This window comes from Amphiprion ocellaris, chromosome 13, assembly GCF_022539595.1.
Source record: "Amphiprion ocellaris isolate individual 3 ecotype Okinawa chromosome 13, ASM2253959v1, whole genome shotgun sequence".
NCBI classification, from domain to species: domain Eukaryota; kingdom Metazoa; phylum Chordata; class Actinopteri; family Pomacentridae; genus Amphiprion; species Amphiprion ocellaris.
The window spans coordinates 5933847-5954140 of record NC_072778.1 but is presented as its reverse complement, the minus strand read 5'-3'; the positions used below and the strand labels follow the sequence as shown (position 1 = coordinate 5954140).

The window sequence follows — 20294 nt, the reverse complement described above, 5'->3', positions numbered from 1 at the left end:
CAAGAGAAAACCCAGGCGATAAGTGAAAAGATGTGCTGATCAGAGGTAGAGATGTAGCAGGGGGGGAACAATCAGCGGAGCTTCATTTGGGTCAAAACAACAGGTTTGTTGTTTCCTCTGCGCACCAGCTGCTGGTTTTCCTGCGAGGATTCACTGGCAAAACAACAAAAGAGAACATTCTCAGGTGCTTATGCTCTTGTTAGTGGTGCTGATTACAAGGTCTGAATAATGGACAATTACTGAAACATGTGACCAGACAACTCCAGGCACATGCAATGGGCACGTGTGACAGAAAAGGCAGGACAAGCAGCGTGTTGTATGTTTATGTTTTAATTCAGTCGTATATCACTGTGAACAATAGTGGTAGAAATACAATGAATGCGTGGTTTTCACAGGCTTGTTTTTCCAAGACTGTTTGTCTTTTTAAAACAATGACTGGGAGGCGAGCTGACCACACACACAAACATCTAGTAGTTATCGTCTGGTTTGCAGAAGGTGGGAAGAGAAGGTAAAGAGGATTTCAGGCTCCAGGCTTCTGTCCTCATGGAGGTTTTTGGTGTCCGTTGATAGGGCTCCCCGCCTGAGGACAGGAAAATAAACTGTAAGTGAAGATGACCAAAGGCAATAAACAAAAGGGGGTGCAAGAAGAAGACATCCGAGTGAGAAAAGGCCTTCAGGAAAAATGTCCCAGTTAGTAATGAAAGGTCAAAAGATCGCAAATTATTCTTTTATGCAGCATTCATATTCATTTTTTCTCTCTCTATCTTTCTGTACTTTGTTTTTATTGTATTCATAATCAGGTTTTGTTTTTAATAGTATTCTTTTTGTTTCTATGTAAAGCACATTGAGCTCCTCCTGTGTATAAAATGTGCCATACAAATAAAAATGCCTTGCCTTTCCTTGCCTTAAAACTAGGCTTAGATTTAATTCTGGTTCATTTCAGTCTTCGTATTTTGCATTAATGTGTCTTTCAAAGCTGCACAGATCTTTCTAAATTTATTCTGACTCCAGGGTAGAAATTCAAGGAGGTGAGGAGTCACATGCTCCCTGCAGCTTTCGTTTTGCAGCTGATCGTTTTGAATATTTGTTTTTGATTTGCACTGAAACTCTATCCATCCACTTTGTTCCACTCATCCAGTCTTTTTACAGTGGCAGCAGCTCAGGTAAACACTTGAGTTACTTGTTTAACTGCACAACCCTACTGATACACTATACAGTACTTTATCTAAAAATGCAATTAAATGCAACTGTAAAACATTTTAATTAGGTCTAAATCCACAATGGAAGGCAATACAGGCAAAAAAAGAGTGCATTTTAAAAATAGATCATAAATATTGTAATATGGAAACATTATTATGTAAAAAGGATCAGGTATTTTGATATGAAAATACACAGTTTTTTATTTACCAAGTGTCAAGTATCACTGATACACACTGTAGTATTGTAACACCACAAAGAGTGAAAAAATGTATTGAAAATTTAGCGAGTTGGGATGTTTTTGTAATTGTGAATGGACAGACATGCATTAGGAGGTGCAGATGTTTCACAACAATGAGATGGCAGCGTTGACACATAGCTGCAATAAACAACAGCGACTAATGACACACCTATATAACTATATCTAGTGCTGTTAGCCTGTTAGCTGAAGTCAAACCAATTTACAGCAGCTACAACATGAAGCTAAAGATCTCTGATGGTTTCTGCTCAGGTGTGAGGCTTTTTATCCTTGAAATACAAGAAAAGATGGGTTAAAATGATGCTTAAAATGATGCTTCTTATGCTGCTTCACAAAACCAGTGCTGCACAATTGAGCTAACAGCAATCCAACATTTATATTTCAAAGCTGAGCAGGTTAATTAACCTTCACATCACAAGAAGATTAACTTTTCAACCATATTTAGCCCAGATATAATCAAGACTCCATGATATAAACCATCCTGACTGAGATGCACTTCTAATGTCTCTTAAAATGTCAGAAAGCTTTCCGTTTTCCGTCTGTGTCATCTAAGAACGATGCTCATGTCCACACAGTGTGAATCAGCCGTTTGTATAAATTATGTCAGAGCTGGTAATGTGTTCTATCATGGCTGTATCCTCCCTGTCTCCGGCGGTCCCTGCTCCTCCAGCTAAATTTCCTCCCCTCTCGCAGCTCTGCAGGGACTGAAAGGAGGAAAAAAAACACTCAACATCATCTGCACTCAATCAGAATAATTATCCAAAGAAATGCACTGCAGAGCCTGTGAGAGGTGAGGGGAATGAAGCACAGAGGCTATTGGCAACCACCTCCCTCCAGTCATTATTAGTCATCTCTTTGCTGCTTTGGAAGAGGACCCGGACGGCTTGGGAGGGAGCCATGTGCAGCCGACAGACAGACAGTGTAAAGGCCTGATGTGACTCCGGTGCCCAGAAAGTATCAGCCGTCTCTGAAGGCTCTGGCAGGCCGGCAGCTCCTCTGGGGACTGGCAGCGAGTATTAGCCTTATGTTCTGTCTGTCAGGCTTCTTCTTATCCTCAGTTTTTAAAACACTGAAGTTGTCTTTCTGATGATGTAGGGGCTTTAAAAAAAATCCCCAAGGCACCCAGCAAACACCTTTCACTATAAAAATCCTGCAGGAGGATGAAGTGTTGGCGGCCCTGTCAGGATTTGTGAACGCTTCCTGAAGGAGCTCTTTGAGGGACATTGTGAGGTTCCTGTCTGATGGCAAAATGGCTTTGCCACTGAAAGTTCCTCAAAGCCCTCAAACTTTTCAAAGCATATAGCAGGCAGACAGAAAAAATAAAAGTCTGATTCGACTCCAGTGCCCATGAAGTATCAGTTTTATGAATGTCCTGGCAGCCGTCCAGGTCCACAGGGGACTGGCAGTCGTCCTCACCTCAATGCTGCTGTGTTTTGAACCAAAGATTTTAAAAGATTACAGCAGTCACTCTTAAGGGATCATTTCTATAATCCAAAGGCAGCTACTTGCGCACTTTGTCCTTAAAGATAAATGAATCATTCTGACCACAGCTCCTGACAGTCTTCTCAGAACATTTTGAACATTTCCCATTCAGATTCCTTGTCCCCAATTTCTCTAAACTCTTCCGGAGATGGAAGCTGAAGACTTGACGGATGTTCCCAGTTCGACTTCACATGTTTAGGTTTACCAGAGCTGTCCAACAGCCTTTTCCATAATCTGATCCAACACTAGGCAGTGATCAGTTCACAGCTCTGCTCCTCTCTTTGCTCCAAAAAGATGCCAGGTGCACTTGAAGGGTTTGGAAGCAGAGTGGTCTCACCCACTTTCTCAGTTTTTGAGAAAAATGGGTTCAAAGTTTTGTGTTTTCAAGAATGGTCTAACATTTAACATTTGACGCGCCACTGTAACGCTATATTTGGGTTGTGGGTTAGACCACTCTGCTTCTAACCCTTTCACTTATGGGCCACTGTGCCCAACATGTTGTCCATTACGGCCCAGCTTTATCTAGCTGCTATCGCTCCACTTCCTTCCCCACCAAAGAGGTGAAGTTCAACAAACCAGTCACAATGCTGTGGTCAGGATGCCCCGGTGCCCCCATTTGCCTACTGCCTGACTTGCAGAGCACCCAGGATTAAGTGTGGACCTATTCCTTGACTCTGGAGTCTTTATGCTAATCAGCGCTACGCTACACTCTATCAAGCTCACTGGCTGCTCGCTTCAGCTTCATATTTAACAGACATCGAACTCTTCAGAAGAAAACCAATAAGTGTATTTTGCAAAATGTTGAGCTTTCAACAAATGCTCATATGTAAGAGGTACGAACTCTCCCAGCTGAGGTTCCTCGTGACATGTTTTCTAATTGTGTATCTTCCAACAGCCGATCAAAGAATCTTAAAGCAGCTCACAGTGACAATGAAAAGCTAAATCTTTCACGAATAGGGCTGATTATTTTCAGTTTTTAACTATAGAAACTCAGGTATTTAGACGTAACAGATCACATTCAATCAGTTTACATCCAGGTTTATACTTGGTTTTATGTGGCAACACATCAAGGACCAGACAATCACTAAAGTGAATGTTGTCACTCCATCCAGCTTTGAGGCAAATAAGGTTGATTTGCAGTTCAGAAAATTTAGTCCTGTGTCTGAAATCCCCATCAACATCCTCATACAGGCTTTACCTGGCACTTCTGGATGAGTTTACACATTTAGATTTTGGACACTGGAAGTGATATACAGCAAATGCCACAGTAATAAAAAAGAATTACGAATTAGATGCTGTAAAAACTATGATCAATTGTAAACAGGTAATTAGACTAACACCAAGATGCAACAAACCTGTCATAACTGACTTTTCCTAGTGTGGACTGGGTATGCCTGATAGTTTAATTACTACATTGTGTTTCCTACGAGGACTTTATGCTAATGTTTACTGTTTAACCACACCGTTTGGTTTTCTGAGTTGTAACCATAGTAGTACAGACTAAATACGAGCAACAGTCCTTATAGGTATATAGCAGGTCTTAAAACTATAAACAGGTAAAATTTCTATGCTCAATTTTTACCAAGACTAACAGATTGTTTCATCTGTTAAATTAAAAATGTGAATTCCTGTACTTTTTTTTGCTTATGTGTCCTCTGGTGGTGTCATCTTTGGATAACCACACTCCTCTCTGCATGTGATCTGTTTGAATGTATGGACAAGTGTCTCCTTGTTCAGATATACAGCAGCCAGGCCAAATAAAAATAATGATGAGACTTCTGTGCAGATGTCTGAGTTTTCTGGAACACTTCGTGGCACCGCAACACGCCTGCAGTGAACTGGCAGCTGTGCCCAGATGAATATCTAAAAAACGACCCTGTGTTTTGAAATTCTAATGTTTCGCCCCAAGATCTGCACTTATCTCCAATCCAGAGATTTTAAAACTCAGGTAGAAAAGAGAGATCTGGCATTAATTAAAAAAAAAAAAAAAACAGTACCCCACGGCTAGCTTTAGGGATCCTCACGAATAAAATAGCCATGAAAACAGGCTGTCCTTACCAGATAAATAAAAGAACTGTTCGTCAAATCTGAGGCCAAAAAAACAAACCTGTGCAGAGCTTTATTTGTTCGTTAATCAAGCCATTTTTATGTTTATTGTGAAGTGATTAGAGGCAAATTTACCAGAAGAAAATGTGTCCGTTTTGAGGTCAGATTAACTTGAGTAGAACAGGACATCATTTGGCCTCATGATTAACGGTTATATCCCATAATCACAATGTCTCCTGTTCAATTTCAGGCCAAAAGGTCTATGTTGCATGTCATACCCATCTTTCTGCCCAAATAAAGGCAAAAATAATACCTCATAAACATACAGGAACAAGAGGAAAAACACGAGAGACTGGAGGGAGCAACCAAGTTAGCTTACAGTTCATGTATGCATTTTTGGTGCAGCACAGTGACTGTTTCAAGTGGCAAATCAACACAAACACTCAAATTTGCACGACTGAGCCAAAGTTATAATTTACTTCACTGTCCGTCTGAACACATCTTTACAGTGGCGGTCAGTAGGGACGTGACGAGAACCAAAAACAAGGCTGGGCTTGTTTTTCTTTGGGCCACTTTCCACTGCAGGAGCCTGTGGGCCATTTTTAAAACTTCGTGCATGTTCCGACCACAACAGCCGCCCATGTAGAACTTCTTTTAGGGCTGAAAAAGTACCTACCTCAGGGTACTCCCGAGCGGTGCTGAGAAACGGGTGTACTGGGCTCAACGCTGATTGGTTAAACTCAAAGAAGACGACAAACTACAACTTTCTGCCTTCTCAATGTCATCGTCAAGTAGCTCTCTTCAATGTAAAGTTAACAAAAAAAGTAATACAACAAACCTCCATTTTTCTATTTACTACTTGCTTATTGAACTTAAGTTCGGCGAAGTTCAATCGGCATATGTTTGTCCATCTGTTTGTCTGTCCGTCTGTCTGTGCGCAACACTACTCAAAAACGGACAAACAGATTTGAATAAAATTTTCAGGGAAGGTCAAAAATGACACAAGGACCAACTGATTAGATTTTGCAGTGATAGTTATATAAACTAATACAACAAACCTCCATTTTTCTATTTACTACATGCTCATAGAACTGAAGTTTCGTCCAGTAACTATTTGTCGCTGTTTGGGTGCGATCAAAGCTTTCAGATCCTACAACACAATGGAAACGAAAGCCTGAAAGAGCCAATCACAGGGCCACACCTGTAAATGTCTGCTGCCACATTGCAAAACCATCAAGCTCTTACAGTACTAGATATACTGGACAGTAATAATATCAGCATGTACAATGGTGTGCAGATACAGCAACACATTCACTGTAATGTGTGGAAAATAACACACTGGAGTATGCAGATATTTTGTATTTAAGTCAATGATCAGGAACAAGTTATAGATGACTGAAAGCCAGAACACACACAGTATGATCAGAATCTGTGACATCCCCGGAGCTCAGAATGAATGAACGCTTGTTTCTTCTTGAAACGGAAACTACGAGTTTATGGAGATACCCTCTGTTCTTTATAGAACATTCTGCGGTCATCCATTGATTACATAAAGTCTTTAACTCATCATTAAATATCAAAGAACAACAGTGAGAGTATCAGAGTTCTGTGAGGCCTCTGGCTGAACGGCAACTCCTGTAGGGAGTGGCAGTCACGTCCAGATGAATATTAGCTCTGTTTTTTGATTTCAAGTCCTGAGACCAGCACCAGATTTCTTTGAAACTTTTAAAATAAGGATCCACATGAGGGTTAGAGTAATGTACAAAGAGAGCCGTTTGTATTTTCCTAAAACTTTCTGTCAGGAAACTTCAAGCTTCAAAAAATACTCATTGTTGAGCTCGAAGAAATACTCTATGTTTTTGATTTTGATAATAAATTAATCTACTTTCCAGCAAAATGACAAACATTTTGGGGTTATAACTTGTGCTTTTCTTTGACATGTAAGAAACTCTCTTTTCACCGTGCAGAAATTCTACCACTTTTCACTCTTTTCTGACATTTAATAGAAAAACCAGAGCAGAAATGAAAAGGCAAATTACCCAGTAAAGTAATGTGCTTCACACATGAGAAGTTTGTGGAAGTCAGACATGACAGAGCTTTAAATATCCTCCACGGCAGAGAGACAAACCTCATTTAGACATGTTTATCCAAGACACACTCATAATTTGCGGAGGAACTGACAGCACCGTCAGCTCCTCTGGGGATTGGCAGCCGTACTCAGAAGAATATTATTGCTCTAATGAAGCTCTAATATTTCACCCGTAAGGTTTACATGCATCTACTGCGCCAAGATTCAAAGGCTTTAAAAGACACAACAGATGTGCCGTGAAATGTTCTGAGTAACCTTTAGGATGCAGCGATAGAAGATTCCTTCGATGGAACTGGAATTTCTGACCATTAGGCGGAAAAATAAAAGCATTACCTGTTTGAAGAGCTCCTCATACAACATGTTTGAGTTCTCCACTTGAGACTCTAGATCAGTCACTGCATCCCACGGTGTTATGCTGTTTGAAAAAGAACAGCAGGTTAAACTGGTGCCATGTAGAGAAAAATGGAGTTATGTATTGCAGAATGTAAAGTGATATGGATATTCTGTATTAAATGGATTGATTTGGAAAACACACTATGATTCCTGATGAGATCTCTTCAGACTCGTTACCTGACACAGCTCTCAGTGTCCTGCAGAGGGCAGACGAGGCTCTGTGTCGGGCTGCTGTCATGCGAACTCTTCTTCAGTTTCTCAGCCTTCTTCTGCAACATGCTGACCTGTCGCAGGAAAATCTCTCTCTCCTCCAGCAGGCAGTCTTTGAACCTGCGAGAAACAGGCAAGTCAGCACATCTTCATACAAAACCCAGCGAGCGTTGAAACGCAGCTGATTAAACTGTGAAGGAAGCAGCAGTATGAGGTCTGGCTGAAGCAGGACATAAATTGTAGGGTTTGGTTTAAAGCTTTTTCCTGTCCACAAGCAGAAATGTCCTCTAGCAAAACCAGGAACCCAAGCTTACTTCCGAAATGTGAGCTGCTTTAGATAAGATGCTGTTAATTAATGTGAGTTTGTGGCAAAATTCAGATTACATTTACTAGCAAGAAGCAGGGGTCAGAATCTGAATTATGTGCAGCACAGAGGTCACACTTTACTTCTTAAAGTTAATTTTAGGTGAGAGACCTAAGATACCCCATGTGTACTACCCCCTATTATAATCTTTATATTGTTCAATCCTTGAAATATGCAAATAAGGTGTTATAGCTCTAAAAAAAAATGCCCTAATTTGCATTAGTTTCAAGAATAGAGAGAGTCGAACACTGGATGAAGCTCACTTCAAAACTCTTGTTTCATTTTGTTGATGGATTAGAGTTAAAGGTTTTTACTGGGGTAATTTTTGAATCTCTCTTTTCATGACTCCATGAATCAAAGAATGTTGCCAATGCAAAAAAAGATCAATTTTTGCCAGATTTTTAGGAGTGAAATGTTCTATAAATCAGGCTATGAAAGATATATGAACAAACCCTTTGATAGGAAGCCCGAGGACATGGGAATGAAACTGGAAAGTTTGATGTATCTAAATGCTACTGAAGTAAGATTTCTGGCTCAGAGTATGAGAAAAAATAAATCATTTTGAGAAAATTTAAATATTCAGTTCAATTCCATTTTATTTATATAGCACACATTCACAACATACACTACCAGTCAAAAGTTTGGGGTCACCCAGACAATTCCATGCCTTCCATGAAAACTCCCACTTTTATTCATGTGCTAACATAACTGCACAAGGGTTTTCTACTCATCAATGAGCCTTTCAACACCATTAGCTAACACAATGTAGCATTAGAACACAGGAGTGATGGTTGCTGGAAATGTTCCTCTGTACCCCTATGGAGATATTCCATTAAAAATCAGCTGTTTCCAGCTAGAATAGTCATTTACTACATTAACAATGTCTAGACTGGATTTCTGATGAATTTGATTTTATTTCTATTGAAAAAAAATGCTTTTCTTTCAGGAATAAGGACATTTCTAAGTGACTCCAAACCTTTGAACGGTCGTGCTTGTCATCTCAAAGCACTTAGCATAGGAAGCTACAGACCTTACGAATTATAAACAGAGAACAGAAAACCCAACAATCCAAAACTGGCTTTCGATTCCTTATGAACGACGGTGGGATGGAACGAAACAAACCCTGGAATAGGGAGGGAGGGAAAAAAACTCAGACAGAACCAGGCTCGGGGAAGACAGCCATCTGCCTCGACCGGTTAGGGTGAGAGAAAGTGTTTTATAACTGAAATCTACACATGCAAAGAGACAAAGTGTAGTAAAGTTAACACTTAAATGTCTCTTTTGGATGTTTTCTCTCCACTAGTCTGACTGTAAAACATCCAAAGCATACATTTAAATACAACATATGCCAAATATACATATTTTATGTCAAAATCTCAGAATTGATGACAAAAAAACAGTAATTTTGTCTTGACACAAGCAAATTCTATTTGATTTAATTCTGATTTGCAGATGAAAAAACTTGATGTTACTTTTAATAAACAGATTCCATTCAGTAATCAGTTATTTAATGTATTAGTGTGTTTTATGCAGGAGCCCTCACTGATATGGGTCCAAAGCTTGAGGTCTGTGCACATTTCTGTGCAGACTGTAAAACTTTGATCATGTTTTCTGGCAGATAAAAACATACCCACCTCTTTACACAACACATCCAGTAGCGCTGCTGCTGACAGAGCCACTCAAACTGCTCTGCCGTCTCCTGCAGTTTCCTCAGACTGCCCTCGTTCTCCCGCTGCAGTTCCCTCACCTCAGAAAGAAACAACAAGACAGCATCAGTCTATTTCCCCTTTGGCTCCCGTGGCTTTCACAATACTCCACTGCCTCCAAATAAATGTTCTCATTAAGTTTTTCACTGACACTGCGGTCTGTTGTTCAGTTCTCTTGGCTTTGTGCAGACGTCTCAAAGGAAAGATAATTGTGGACCTGGATTGTTTGCTGTTTGATGGACTGGTTGAAGCAGAGGCCAGTGAGGGAGGGAGTCTTTGAAGCCAAGAGTACATAAAAAAATAAAATCTTGACAGTGCAGAGGAATGTTTCAGTAATGCCCAGACCCAACATACACCAACGCAAACCTAATGCCAGCAAGATCTGAATTAAAGCGCTCGCTGAGGTAGTGGTAGTTTTTTAAGATTTGGCCACAGTGCATCATTTTGAACCTTGAGGTTTTATGTTTTATGAAATTAATTATCCGAAATCCAGCAGCAGGTCATTATTCACTGTTTTGAGCTGGCACTCCGCCACGCTGACCTAAATTAGCCTGAAACACCAGCGCGTTAATCCACGACTTCTGATTGGAGGAGCTAGCTGCGAGTTCCACACAGAGGAATGTCCCATATTCATTTGAAAACCATTAAAAGTTTGGTATTTGTTGACTGTATTTGTGTCCAACTGTAAGTCCAGTTTCAAACAAAGTGTCCAATCCCGACATCTGCTGGACAAAAGTGACATTGCAACAAATAGGCAGCAGATTTCCTGATCCACCTGATCACCCTTTAATCCTCAAATGACATTCTGAACTATAAAAACAGTTGATGACAAGTCCTAAACTGCACTTGTTCACAGTTTTTCAAGGTATTTGGCAGATAGGTTGTTCCAAGTATGTGTAAAGTGAGTCTTCTGTCTCTTCATGTAATAAAAGACTGACTCCATGATGCTGAGATCACGGCTCTCTGGAGGTTAAACTACGTGTTGCAGGACTATTTGTTATTATTTGTTGCGGAAGATAGTTTTTTATGACTCTTACTGGATGTTTGGGCTCAATAAATGACTTTCAGAGATGTCTAAAGGTGTTGCATGATGGGTAAGAAACTAAACATGTGAAGTGACAACTAATTTTGCACTTTGCTGTATGTTTGCATTCTATATTTGCCATCCAAAGACGTGTACTATGAAGAAGGTTTAACATAGTCAGGCTTTCTTTGTGTAAGCCAGCTCAACAAAACCTAAGACTGAAGTCAGAGATAATGATTATCACATAAGTAGCAATCAACGTTCTTTGTTAACCAGGTTATCTTCTTCAGTTTCTGCCATTTAAAGCACCATATGACTCTTTTTCTACACAAAATAGACCAGCTGTTTGCTGCAAGGTCACCATTAGTTTGTGGACTAATGTTTTGAAGCATCTTGGTTTCTTGAAACTTAATGCAACGGGTGACGGGTGGACCTGACTGAAAACTCAACAACACAATGCACACAAAAGGCAGCTGTAAGTAAGATGGCTTATTCACTAATAGGTTCAACATCATGCTACAGGATGAATTCCAGAGACATCTGAAGGTGTTGCATGATGCCACTACTTGGTGGTTTGAATCCCAGCACATCCACATGCCGATGTGTCATTAGGCCAGACAGAATCCAGAGGTTTTCCCAGTGGCAGGTGATCACTTTGCATGGCAGCACTGACATTATTGGTGTGTGTTAATGAGAAATACTATAAAGTACTTTGAGTATCTCTAAGGTAGATGTGCAGTTCTAAAGTTGTTCTAAAACATACCCTGCTTCATCATCTAGTTTCCTCTAAATGGGACTATAATTTACTAAATCAACACCAAGCTGCATTGAGGGAAACTTCTAAATATCAACTGAGACCATAAACTTAATAGGAAAATGCTTACTGAGATAACAAATTGAGTGAGAGGGCAGAGAAATTTATTATTAACTTCAATACAACCTGACTTTTTGGAGCCAGAGAAGTTGACCCCTGCTGGCTGTGGGAAATAATGCAGGTTTAAGGCCTCACTTTTCAGACCTGGAGGCTACATCCATCTTTTGTATACAAATATTGCAACCAACACATACAGACTTACACAGAGTTGGACAAACATGCAGGTCTTACAGGGACATTCAGTTCCAGAGATAGAGGCATATTATATGTTAATGCTAGACAAGATGGTGCTGATTTATTCTTTTGACCTTAGGAGGTTGGTTACCTATGTATAACTCATACGGCTATCAGAACAAAGCTCTTGCTAAAAAGAAGCTTTCCGGACGTGGGCAGTCAGCCGGCAGGAAGGGGGATGAGTTGATGGCAGAGTGGGTGGTCCAGGTCTGGTGTGATTACGTATCTCTGTATGAAAGCTGCTGCCCTCCCTTCATCTTTCAAGTCTTTACACTGTTAATAGTGGATACTCCCACTTTTCTTTTACTTTAATGTGCAGTAAACCTTGAACCTGGATCCACATCAGTCCTAAACTTTGTTTCTCACCTCGTCTTGATGAGCTCTGTGGAGGTTCTTCAGCTCCTTTGTCAGGGTTTTGTTGACGTTTTGTAGCTCCTCCAGCTCAGCCGTTTTACTGTTGGTAACAAAAACAGAAAAAAGTCTTTACTTGTATCCAGATGAATTTACTTGAGCAGAGTCATACAGAAAATGCATTATATTAGTTATTTAAAAGGAAATGAAATTCCACCTATATGGCCATTTACATTTTTACACAAAAAGCCTAAATAAACAGCGTACTAATACTGCAACAAAACAGATTTGTTAACAGTATTGAACATGGAATAATTGAAAACTTCTGTTCGTTTGTCTTAAACAGTAAAAAATCTTAATGAATGTTAAAGTGAAATTTACTAAAACGTAGTCATAAAATTATATCTAAAATGCTACAGCAACTATTGTACTATTGCTTATTTTAGTGTGTATACAGGTGTTTTTTTTCAAAGATTTACTCCTTTTTACAATAACATTTCACATTTACTCATCTGCTTTTCAATTTTCAACCCTCACACACAAGCAAATGTCTTCGTCTTGACAAGAATTTTAATGATAATATAAATATGAATATCGCCGCAAATGTCAAGATTTCATTCATCTGTATTCCTGCAGTCATAATGTGATAACATATTCTGAATCTAAGCCATCTCTCTGCAGGGACTGAGCTGCACTGGACGATCACTGCTTTTCTCTGAGCTCCATGTTTTCATTTGATCTTGAGACAACAGTTGGAGATGATTTTCTTCACTGGATTTGCGGACAAGCTGGTGACAGCGTTAGTTGGCCTCAGTTTGCTAGAGGTGGTAATCAAAAGTTACTCATTTTAATGTCTCTTTTCTTCTTCTGACTGCAGTCTTATCATGGTTAATGTTCATTGTTGTATTTTGTTAGGTTTTAACAGTAGAACATGGAGGAATGAGTTCATATCAACAATTAATATCGCTAAGAACAACATGCATCACTGCATCCAGTTTTCAGGTTTTTCCTCCACATCTCAGAGCTTTGACTGGACCAAAAGGTTCATATTTTTTAGTCTAGAAAATCAGAAAACAGAGCTCAACTTGACATCTTCAAATTTCCTTCTACTAAAGGCCCAAGGGGTCAAGAGGTTCATGGGTTTGAACCTCTTACATTTCTACTTGCAAAAGTAGAAATTAGTCAATGAACTACAAAGAGAAAAGAGCAACCACAAAGAGATGGAAACAAACAACTACAAAGAATGCAAGATTGTTACAAAAGGATGTGAAATGACAACAGAAAGACCTTAAAACGACAAAGAGGTGTAAAGCAACTACAAGGAAATGCAACCACAAAGACATGCAAAATTACCACAAAGAGCTGCCAAACAATCACAGAGATGAAAGCATGACAAAGTCAAAATCATAAAACAAATAAAATGAGCTGCAAAAAGGAACCAGAAAACACAAAATCAATCATGAAGAGACACAAAATTACCACAAAAGATGTCAAACGACCACAAATAGCTTAAAGACAACCACAAAGAGACGTGAAACCACCACAGAGACCTAAAAGGACCCCAAAAAACACAAAACCCACTAGAAAGAGAGAACCAAAAAAAGCCTTATCATGCAAAAGAGTTGACAGCTGATATGGGCCTACCTGTGCAGCTCCGCGTGGAGGCTCTCTGTCAGTGCAGCTCTGCTCTGGGCCTCAGCGTGCAGCTCTGCCTGGAGGCCTTCTGCCACTGCGGCTCTGTGCTGGGCCTCGGCGTGCAGCTCCTCCACCAGGCCCTCCAGCTTCACCTCGGAGCTCTGCAGACACAGCAGCTCTGAGCCGACCTGCCGAAGCAGCTCCGCGTCCCGACAGCTCTCCTCCGCCAGCAGGACCAGCCGCTGCTGCAGCAGGTCCACCAGTTCCTGCAGACAGGTTTTACTGTTATTTAATGTCTGTGCTGTTTTCATTAACCACAAACACACTCTTTTGTTGTTTTTTAAATGCTAAATACACATAAATGGCACATAGTTACCATGCATGTTATTCTCAGGTTATTCAACACTGCCTACGTACAAGTGATTTAATGCTAAACACCCGTAAAGGTCAAGGAGTTTAGGACAAGCCCAAACCTGACACAATATCAAATCTTTGGGGGGAAAGTGAAGTGAATATCCAACAAATAACACAGTAGTTTCTACAAGAGCTGATCATATGTTACTGTGCTGCTTCCAAGTGAGACACTGGATAAATGTTAAGCTGCTAAAAAACTGCACAAGTGAATGAAAAAGCATCACGCTGAACACTACGATAAGCTCCTAGGATCCTCTAAAAGTATTACAAAGAGTTCCTAGATGATTAATGGTACAAGAAAAGTGAAAAAAAGGCAACAGCATTCTTCTACAACATTAAAATATGTTGATGTTTTGCTGTGTGAAATATTGAAACTAAGGTTCCAAAAAGCATTAAAATTAAAAGGTTAGAGAAGTTCAAATGTCTCACAGCTCATAGCTCATGCCTGTGTTGAGCAGCCAGGAGCTCAGAAACATGTAAAAGTTCTGCCAAAGCCTCTGCTGTTACACATGTTAACACTGGTAGTCCAATTCCAGTGTAATTACAGTAACTGCAGCATACGTGGGCCGCCATGATTACATGCATCCAAATAAAGGGGCTGTAATGAGGTTAAATGACACAAATTTAAAAAATCACTCTGAATTGCACCGACACCGACCTTTAGGTAGACTGAGACTGAATGTTGGTCTGTGAATCATGATTAACTGAAAAGAGTCGCTGTTATCAACCGGCTCTGCAGAGTTTCTTAACTTCCTCCACTAGAGGTTTTGGTCTCATGCTTCATTTACTGGTAGTTCAGTCAGCAGCTGTTTGCAGTAAGAAGTTGTGATAATTCAACTGAAACTACTGTTCAGCATCAAATGGCAGAAAGAGTCTGAGAGCAGCCGCTGGAGCATTTAGTGGCTAAACATGCAGATATTTGCCTTCGGGAGACCAAACCTGCCACTACAATGGGAGCTAATGCTTCATTCCCGTGTAGTTGGCAGAGTGCTTTGTTTTGTTAGCTACTCTCACTACCAATTTAAATAGCCCAAATTAGCCACTTTTGTAGCATTAGAGCATTCAATTAAAGAGCTCAAATTATGCTCATTGACAGGTTTATAGTTGTATTTTTTTTAGGTGTACTAGAATATGTTTGATTTGATGGTTTCATGCTCAAAAAACACAATTTTCCTGCACGGTACTGCAGCACCTCATCTCAGATGCTTTACATTAATCACCAAGTTTTTAGATGATCGATTAATTAGTTTATGTTAGAAAAAAATCAAAATTCTCTCACTGCATTTTCATAAATGTGAATATTGACAGTAAACTGAATATCATTTATGTAAAGCCATTTTAGAGTAGAAAGAAATTTTCAAAATAATGTGTCCTTTTCACTCCAAGCCATTGCAAAACCAAAACTTTGAGCAAAAGTAAAAGGAACAGCATGTTCATCATCTTCATCGGCCCTGATGTTACTACTAGCATTTGTTAGCATGCATGCTAATGGACTAGAAGTGAAATAAAAGATAATTTGTTTTCAAAAACCTTATGATCCAAACAACTTGTCAAAATGTAGGAATTATTTTGAATTTACAGTTTTACATTTTGTAGTTAATGTGTTCTCTGTAATTTTTGCACTTTGGAAAGTCATCCAACGGCCCTGATTGGACCCTGTGGCGGGCCGCTTTTGGCTCACGGGCCATAAGTTTGACACCCCTGGTTTAGAGTTTTGTTGTTAAAAACAGCTGCCAGTTTATGGTCTAAAGGCTTTTGTCAGTTTTGGGATAGATTAACTGCAGCATCTTCTAGATATTTCAGCTCTCTGACTTCTAACTCAGTCCACCTGCTGCTGGCGGATCCTGCTGATGAGCTGGTCCTGGTTCATCCTCAGCTCCATGTTCTGCTGCTCCTGCTGGAAGAGTCGAGCGGTCGCAGCTTCCAGATCATTCTCCAGCTTCCTCTCCCTGTCTCTGGACAACAGAAACTCTCTGTCCAACACTGCTGCAGAAAAAAAAACACCAGAACACACTCAGGACACACAGCTCTACAGAAAAATTGCAGGTTTTACATGGAGCTCATATGTTGATGGCTAGAATGATTGGTTTTAAGAGGAGAAAGCGTTCAAAATTCAAAATGATCAAAAATCAGCTGCAATAGTTAAAAGGTAAAGCAACAAATCCTCATGTGAGAATCTGGAACTATGAATTATTTGGCACTTTTAAATGAAAAAATAATCTACTAATTAATGAAGCTCCATCTGTATTCCATGTTGGGTAGTTTAATATATAACAAAACATCCTGTTTTATCAGCATTTGTATTTTTTATTTGTATAAATCCTGAACAGTAATAGGCAGGGGCGGATCTACTGGGGTGGCATAGGGTGGCAACTGCCACCCCTAGAAGATGCCTTGCCATCCCAGTTCTGAGCAATCTAATTCAAAAATATGTATATGAAAGGTTGTGGCCGGCCGTAAAGAGCGAAAGTCCAGGAAAGACGAATACCGAGTGAAACTCCGATGTCCGAGTGCTTTCGAATGCACCATGTTGACGTCACGTCCTGTACAGTCTATGCTGCTACAGATACGAGGCGACACGCCCCCCTGAGGGGCTGCTCTTAGACCTCACTCATGTGGATGACAGCTGGACTTCGGTGTGACAGTAAGACACTAGTTAGACTGGGTTACACTACATGCTAATATAACTGTTCACAATGTATTAAACGCTAATAGTGTCTAAATTCACATAAACTGTTTGCTTGCGAGACGAGCCACGGTTTCCAGTGAGTCTGGGCCTTGCTAATTTTTACTTATGTAGCTAGCTAATGTTAGAGAACAGCCACAGAAGGATGGTGGGGGATCGTCTGTGGAAGTTTTTTCTCTTATTTTGATAATTACAACCTGTGGTTCTGACAACAGACTGTAAGTCAAAAGAAATGACACATTCACTAAGACTTTACATGACATTAAAGTGTAACCAAACCCCCAGTCACACCAGGTTTTCATGCACTGTTTGAAAACTACATCCTGCTTGTTTAATGCTGGTTTTATAATTTTGGTGTCAAGGTCATAATAACACCAACATTGATGTGTTTCATCATAGTACAGTCATATCATTTAGTTTACAGCTGAAAAAAACGTTTACATGTTAAGTATCTCTTTAAAGGTTTAAACTGTACACATCAGATTGTATCATAGTTAATAATGAAAATTATCAAAGGAAAAAACATAGTTCAGTCAGTGTGATTCTTGTAGGAGACAGTAAACAATGAAGAGGAAGGAAACCACCAGCAGCTTTTCCCAGCCTAAAAGAAGAGAGGAGGAAGAGCATCCCAGAGAGGAGATGGAGGAGGAAGAGTTCAGAGAAAGAAATGAAGGCATGCAGAGCTCAGACAGCGAAAGGTAAATCAGAGACTATCTGTGGTCCAACTGCTCTACATGCTATGAATATTGCTTTAGTATAATATATCTGAGTAAGAGGTACACCTGTCACAATAATTACCTTTTTGGACAAATTATTATCTGATGTAGTTACTCTTTTAATTTTAAGATGATAAGTAGATTCTTAATTCTTAAGAATATCCAAATATTGGAATTATAGAATTATTGTAAGAAATGTCTCAAATAATGAGCATCAAAAAATAAAACCACAAATCTAAGACAATAAATAAAATTATCTGGACTCTGGCTCTGTTGTAGATGAATTGATAATGTAATCATTGTGGCAGGAAGAACATAAGCATAGAACACACAAATGCAGATTTCCCAAAACAGTGCATAAGAGAGACATTGTCTAGTCTTAATCTAATTTGTTGCTAAATTTAAGAAACATTTTTAACATATCTAGCATTTGGTTTCTTCAAAATGTATAAGGTTGACTTTATTTCAGTTTAAATCTTTTCCCCTTTCTGCTAGACATATCAAATCACATATTGTTATTGGCAGCTAATAAGAACAACTCATGTTTAGGATTAGCTGACAAATACAAATGATATTTACTTATTTAACATACTTATTTCAGCCAAGCAATTAATCAATAGTAATCAGCAGATGAAAATTATCATTAGTTGCATCTAAAACAATTCATTTAAAACTAGCTTCTTTAGTCTTAGTGGCATTAGTAGTAAGATAAGATACAGTGCAGTACAGTACAGTACAGTACAATAAACAAAGGTTAGTTAAATACACACAATTACAGAAAGGATAGCAGTTAAATAGAAATCCAAAAAGAGCACAAAGTACAAAACACAAAGTGTCTGAGTGGATGCCAAGGAATAGTGTTTTAAAAATCTAATAAAAGAAAAAGCTACAAAATGTAAACTGTAAACTAAATAACAAGAAACAGATAAATAACAGAGAATGAATTGAAAGTAAATGGATGTATTGCACATAAATATTGCACTTGACAATGATTGTGAGAATATTGCACGTTGATATAGAAAAATCTGATAACATTGCACATGAAATGATGTATCCCTCCTGCAGAAGGGGGAGGAAATACACTACCATTCAAAAGTTCTAGTGCTAACATAATTGCACAAGGGTTTTCTAATAATCAATTAGCCTTTCAACACCATTAGCTAACACAATGTAGCATTAGAACACAGGAGTGATGGTTGCTGGAAATGTTCCTCTGTACCTCTATGGAGATATTCCATTAAAAATCAGCTGTTTCCAGCTAGAATAGTCATTTACCACATTAACAATGTCTAGACTGGATTTCTGATTAATTTAATGTTATCTTCATTGCAAAAAAATGCTTTTTCTTCAAAAATAAGGGCATTTCTAAATGATGCCAAACTTTTGAACAGTAGTGTATACAGTGTTTAAGTACCGCTTTCAGTACTTCTGCACTGTACGTGGATTATTTATACATTTTAACTGCATGAGCTGATTTGCACTGAGTATTTTTACAGTGTGGTTTTAGTGCTGCTATCTGGCCTGAGTACTTCCTCCAACGCTGATGAAGATCATAAAGTTAATTAATGTTTTATTGAGCTCAAAGCGAAACTACAGTTCTATAGTCCAGGCCTTTGACAGCAGTGAGACAAAGCCAAATACTAGAAACACCTCTCAGTTTAATCAACATTACAACCTTTATTAGAACTTCTTATTAAAAACTGGAAATAACATAACAGACAAAGAAGGAAAGAGGAGTAGCACCTTTCAGACTGAACCAGTGTTATGTTCCTTTATCCGGGGGGTCAAAGCCTTGACCTTCAGGACTTACCTTTGTCATGAGCCAGGCGGGTGCACTTGGCCGTCAGATACTGGATCTGACTGTAGTCCTCTTCCCTGTGCGCTCGGAAAAACCTCCTCATGCTCATCTGCGTCTGAACTGCTCGCTCCGACCTAAAGCCAGCTTCCCATGATCCTCAGGGCAGAGCGGGTGTGTCCCACATGGTCACAGAGGGCACGTTTCCCACAATATTTAACTCCCCTGCTGCATGGAGCACACCTACACAGGGCGGGTTTAAGCATTAATCCAGGCTGTTTCCATAACACGGAGGTGAGACATGCTGCTGCTGCTGCTGCTGTGTGTTTCTGTGTGTTTTCTTGCCATCTGGCCCGCTGGTTGAATAAACAGGGAAGCTGTGACTCCTTCCGTGCACAAATTAAAGGGTTGATCTGGCGTTATATGCAAAAATTGGTGTTGAAATTCTGCCCCCGAGGCGGCGAGAAAGCTGAGGGAGTCGGGCATGTTGTGTCTAGCAGGCAGGAGTCTTTCTAACAGCAGCCTCAGGTTAGAACTTTATAAAATAGGGTTGCATAAGACACTTAAGAGAAGACATTTAATAGCATCTTGTATTTTATTCATTGGGTCTGTTAGTATTTTTTTTTAAGTCCTAGTAAGTGGTTTAAGTCTATTATTTTTATGTTTGCTGTTATTTGTGTGTCACTGCTGGTGATGTAATGTAGATCGGATACAGATGAAAACTTTCTCAACATTTTTTGTTACAAGAAAATTTCTAAAAATCCTCTCTGTGAGGGTTATTTTACCTATTTAATGACTCATTATACAAGGATTTCTTTT

The 20294-nt window shown here is 39.4% G+C and overlaps 1 protein-coding gene across 2 annotated transcripts; it reads right to left on the bottom strand.

Annotated features, from left to right (window-relative positions):
* Positions 1-312: 312 nt before the first annotated feature.
* LOC111579893 (myosin-9) lies at positions 313-19856 on the bottom strand. Of its 2 annotated transcripts, none has more exons than XM_023287404.3 (8): positions 19491-19856; positions 16107-16261; positions 13874-14130; positions 12245-12332; positions 9675-9787; positions 7644-7796; positions 7407-7488; positions 313-580 (listed from the first exon to the last, which is right to left on the bottom strand). In XM_023287404.3, the coding sequence occupies exons 1-8, from the start codon at positions 19585-19587 to the stop codon at positions 542-544; spliced, it is 984 nt and encodes a 327-aa protein (XP_023143172.1). In that variant the 5' UTR covers positions 19588-19856; the 3' UTR covers positions 313-541. The 2 variants fall into 2 exon arrangements, with proteins under 2 accessions (XP_023143172.1, XP_023143171.1); XM_023287403.3 differs by having other exon boundaries at positions 16107-16264; positions 19491-19852.
* Positions 19857-20294: the final 438 nt, after the last annotated feature.

Excerpts from the sequence above, each read along its gene's own strand:
- LOC111579893 (XM_023287403.3), bottom strand. The coding sequence starts at position 19,587 with ATGAGCATGAGGAGGTTTTTCCGAGCGCACAGGGAAGAGGACTACAGT. Across the intron at positions 9,788-12,244 it reads ACAGAGCTCATCAAGACGAG|GTGAGGGAACTGCAGCGGGA; the intron begins GTGAGAAACAAA and ends TTTCTTTCTGAG. Across the intron at positions 7,797-9,674 it reads TGGATGTGTTGTGTAAAGAG|GTTCAAAGACTGCCTGCTGG; the intron begins GTGGGTATGTTT and ends TGTTTCTCGCAG.